The sequence below is a fragment of the Sinocyclocheilus grahami genome, unplaced genomic scaffold (assembly GCF_001515645.1).
Source record: "Sinocyclocheilus grahami isolate Dianchi unplaced genomic scaffold, SAMN03320097.WGS_v1.1 scaffold577.1, whole genome shotgun sequence".
NCBI classification, from domain to species: Eukaryota; Metazoa; Chordata; class Actinopteri; order Cypriniformes; family Cyprinidae; genus Sinocyclocheilus; species Sinocyclocheilus grahami.
The window spans coordinates 50,408-55,407 of NW_015505756.1; the positions used below are offsets into that span (position 1 = coordinate 50,408).

At 40.6% G+C, this 5,000-nt stretch overlaps 1 protein-coding gene across 1 annotated transcript in view; it reads left to right on the forward strand.

The window, feature by feature from the left end:
- LOC107556722 (R3H domain-containing protein 2) overlaps positions 1 to 5,000 on the forward strand; it is a 33,490-nt gene that overhangs the window by 3,572 nt on the left and 24,918 nt on the right. Inside the window, exons 4-6 of the mRNA XM_016239910.1 lie at positions 2,607 to 2,696; positions 2,928 to 3,051; positions 4,327 to 4,405. Of these exons, the coding sequence (XP_016095396.1) occupies positions 2,607 to 2,696; positions 2,928 to 3,051; positions 4,327 to 4,405 (293 nt within the window). The remainder of the gene's footprint in view (positions 1 to 2,606; positions 2,697 to 2,927; positions 3,052 to 4,326; positions 4,406 to 5,000) is intronic.

Here is a 5,000-nt window from a genome sequence, read left to right on the forward strand (position 1 = left end):
TCACACGCACTCACACTCTCTCTCACACACACACACTCTCTCGCACACACACTCACTCTCTCGCACACACACTCACTCTCTCGCACACACACGCACACACTCACACTCTCGCACACACACGCACACACTCACACGCACACACACTCTCTCTCACACACTCGCACACTCACACTCTCTCTCACACACGCACTCACACTCTCTCACACACGCACTCACACTCTCTCTCACACACGCACACTCACACTCTCACACACACACTCTCGCACACACACTCACTCTCTCGCGCACACACTCACTCTCTCGCACACACACTCAAGAGTGTTGTGTGATTCTGAAGCGTGTCCTCCGGTTCTGTGTCACACGCCTGTCAGGAGCAGAGACGGCTGCTGCTACGCCTGTCCAGGTAACACTCACTCACTCACACACTCTCACTCTCACACTCTCTCTCTCTCACTCACACACTCACACCCACACACACACACACACACTCTCACACACACACTCACTCTCACACACACACTCTCTCGCACACACACTCACTCTCTCGCACACACACGCACACACTCACACTCTCTCGCACACACGCACACACTCACACACACGCACACACACACACTCTCTCTCACACACTCACACTCTCACACACACACACTCTCACACACACACGCACACACACGCACACACACACTCTCTCTCACACACACACTCACTCTCTCGCACACACTCTCTCTCACACACACGCACACACACACACTCTCGCACACACACGCACACACACTCTCTCTCACACACGCACACACTCACACTCTCTCTATAAAACCACAGCGCAGCATCACAAGAAGTCCTTCACTGTCTTTCTCTCGCGCTCATTCTGAGACTTTCTCTTTCTTTCAATTCAATTCAAGTTTATTTGTATAGCGCTTTTCACGACACAAATCATTGCAAAGCAGCTGTACAATATATGTTTCTACAGTATATTTAGTTATTTCTTCTTGTGTGCAATCAGTTTGTTTTGAGTGAATCTCTTGAAAACATGTCCTGGTCACATTTAATTTACATTTGTGCATTTAGCAGGCAATTTTATCCAAAGCATAATACTTTCAATGCAAAAATCATAATTAACATCTCAATTGTATGCAATTAAAATAAATAAATAAATAACACGGATATTAAAAAATTTATTAAATAAAACAGGTGCTCAATGCATTAATTAGAGGACTTCGGTTAAAGGGTTCATGACAAGTCTCGAAGTCTTCAAAGTCTCAAAAAAAAAGCATTTTGAAGCTGTATGTTAAATTTTCCATGTGTAGCGTTTCATTTATGGTTTGTTAACATAATTCAAATATTGGAAGGTGTATTTAGGATACATTTCTAGATGCATATGAAACCAGACCAGTCCTTTAAATGAATGCGGAGACAAAAGCGAGACTCTCTTCCTGTCGACCTCTCGCTCAGTTCTGTTGCCTTTGCACTAGTTGGCAAACCTGCCAAGTGTGATGATTGTCCTTACCAGATGTTCTACAAACGCGCACACACATGCACACACACATGCACGCACGCATGCACACACTCTCTCTCTCTCTCTCTCTCTCTCTCTCACACACACACACATACACACTCTCTTTCGTGCACACATACACACACATACACACGCACACACATTCACACTCACACACGCACACATTCACACTCACTCACACACGCACACACTCACACGCACATATGCACACATACGCACACATACACACGCACGCACTCACACACGCACACATTCACACACACTCACGCACATATGCACACACACTCACACGCACACATTCACACACACTCACACGCACATATGCACACATACACACGCACGCACTCACACACGCACACACTCACACGCACATATACACACACACACATTCACACTCACACACGCACACATTCACACACACATATGCACACATACACACGCACGCACAAGCACACACACGCACACACACACACGCTCAGATCACATTTAACCGTCCCTTACAAACAAAATTAAACATTTCCGAAGCATTAATGTCTATAATGTAACATTAGTGAACTATTCAGCAGGAAATAATGCAGGACTCTCTGTTAAAAATCTAGAATCTGATTGAAAACTGGCCATTTCCTATTTAGGGTATCTGAAATGATGCTTTCAGGATGATGTATTTTTACGTGCTTTTGGAATAAAATAAATGCATCGTGCAATTTCAGATTTCACTTTCTCATCGTGATTCTTTAATTGACAGGCTTGCTGTCAGAGCGCGTCCCACTAGTAATTACCCTTTGTACTAGTCACATAAATACAGCATAGGATTCCTCGCTGTCACAGTCTCGTTTGCATCAGCAGAAAAGATGCTGCAGAGTTATTACGTTTTTAATGGAAGGTTACGAATGCAGAAGTTTCAATAAGAACTGAAATTGCAGTGAATTGATTTCATATTGACAGTATTCAAAACTAGCAGCTGTTTTTCTGTTCCATATGCCTGAAATATAACTTCACCTCGTTTATTCCTCGTAATGCATCTTGATTGTGTTGTTGTTGATATCTGTGAACTTTCTTGGTCCTGCATTTCTGCTCTCTGTCTCAGTCGAATGCGAAGCTGAAGCTGGTGAGGAGTCTTGCAGTTTGTGAGGAATCTTCAGGACCGTTTTTGACCGACGGTCCTCCAGAATCACAGGTAAACGCTGGTGGCTTTATCAGTAAAGAATAGTGGATTATTCACCAAAACTCAGAGACCTTCATGATTTAGAAAGCTTGAAGTGTAGGCTGTGCAAAATGTGTTTTGGCAAGTAAAATACTTCTAATCGCACTAGAATTGATTCTGTAACCGCTGCAAACGGCAATCGAAGCCACTGTTAGGATACGGTCATTAATATTCATGTTTTTTAATCTGGCTCCGCCCTTGAAGGACATCATTCAGCTTCACATCAGCTGTCCGTCCGATAAAGAGGAGGAGAAATCCTCGAAAGACGAGTACGAGAATGAGGAGAGGGAGAAGAAGGATAAAACGCCACGCAAGATGCTCTCGCGCGGTAAGACGCTCAAGTTCCTTTCTTATGGTTTTGAAACTGTTGATGCAGTGCAAAAGAGCTCAACATTCGGTTGTGGAAGTAAAAACTCCATTCATTTTCTCCATAGGGAAATTGATTATTAACAATAATTGATAAACCTTTAAAGACCGAGATGTTTTGAGCTAATCGATTGTATATGCTTTCGTTGAACCCATTCGTTCACGTTAATTCAGCGTATATTTAAAGTAATCACACAATACGCAGAATTCGTGGTGAAAAACTACATTACCCATGATGCTGTGCAGAAAATTCCACCAATCAGTGAATCGCTGCGAGTAGGGTGTGCAAAAGAGCACCGCAAAAATGCTCTCAAAATACTGAAATATTTGTATAGAAGTGCGTATTTCGCAATAATCTTAAATATATTGCTTCTATAGATACAACCAATAACTTAAAATGAGTCGTTTTAGATTTCTCAGTCGTTTTTAATTCGATTGAGTCGTTTGCAATGCTTCATGGGATTGTAGTTCTTTCGCTCGTTGGTTGGTTTGGTTCATGGTTTATATCTTTAACTCTTTCCCCGCCAGCATTTTTTTGTTAAAGTTGCCAGCCGCTGCCTAGCCTTTTTGATGATTTTCACTAAAATTTGATGGCCTCCAGTATATTTTGCTGTATGAATATTTGAATATGCAATACACCAAAATAACCTCTACTTTTATTATCAACTCTTGAATATAGGTAGGTTTCATAAAAATTCATAATTTTGAGCAAAAAGGTGAGAAAATCTAATTTTTATCAAAAACTACATCTGGATAATATACAGTACGATTATCAAAGCATAAATCCAGTAAATCACTTCACCTCCAAAGCTTGCACAGACATATACCACGTCCTAAATCAACATTTTTTACAGTTTTCATTTATATGCTGTCTATTGCTGTTATTATTCATATGCATCTGTTTACATAAGATATTGCTAGTTTCTCCATCCTGTTCACCTGTGTTTTCGTTCGGGAGGTTTTGTACTCGTTCAGAAGTTGCGTAATAGCGCCCCCGAGTGTATAACAGTGAAACAAGGAAAGCCGTAAAAACTCGTCTTTGGCGGTGAAAGAGTTAATGAAGACATTTTATGAATTCCTATGGGGAAAATGAACGGGAACAATACTTCCGGAACAAGCGGCGCTGAAAAAGTGCAACAAAATATTGTAACACTATAAAAAGTTAAAAGTAAATTGCTTCATGAATTCACAGAGACGTTCACATCTGATTCTGACTCCGTTTTCCGCTCTCTTCCAGACTCCAGTCAGGAATACACTGACTCCACAGGGATTGATGTGCACGAGTTCCTGGTGAACACACTAAAAAACAACCCCAGGTACGAGGCTGCATCCCAAATCACATACTATCTGTCCTAAGTAGTATACGAGAAGAAGTGAGGCTTAAATCATAGTAGTTAGTGTGCTGAAGGAACCCGGATTTCAGTACCGAGAGAAAGAGTTCAGAAAGGGATTTTCAGTCTAAATGTGAATTAGTAATTGGTTTTAAGGAAATGTCTTTATATGCCAATGCTTGCATGAGTATTATGTAGTGGTCGACCGATATTGTTTTTTTGACAGCCGATGCCGATATCTTGGAAAGCAGGGTGGCCGATATAATTGTATTTATTTTAATTAATATTTAAGAAATTTGAAATCATTTAAAAATGGATTAAAAAATAAATTTGTAAAATAAACATACTTATAGGCTACTTTAGATAAAGTATTTTTCACAAATAAATATTTAATAAAAATATAATTAAAAAGGAAGTAAACTAACCAACAGCACTCAGTATTCTGGGAAGTTTGTGTGCATTGGGAATCATATTTTTTCAAATAAAGCCAAGGTAACACTCACTTTACATACAGCACACAGTGAAAATGACATGAATATGACAGTGGGTAAATGCATAAAACGCAGCATAATTTCAAAAC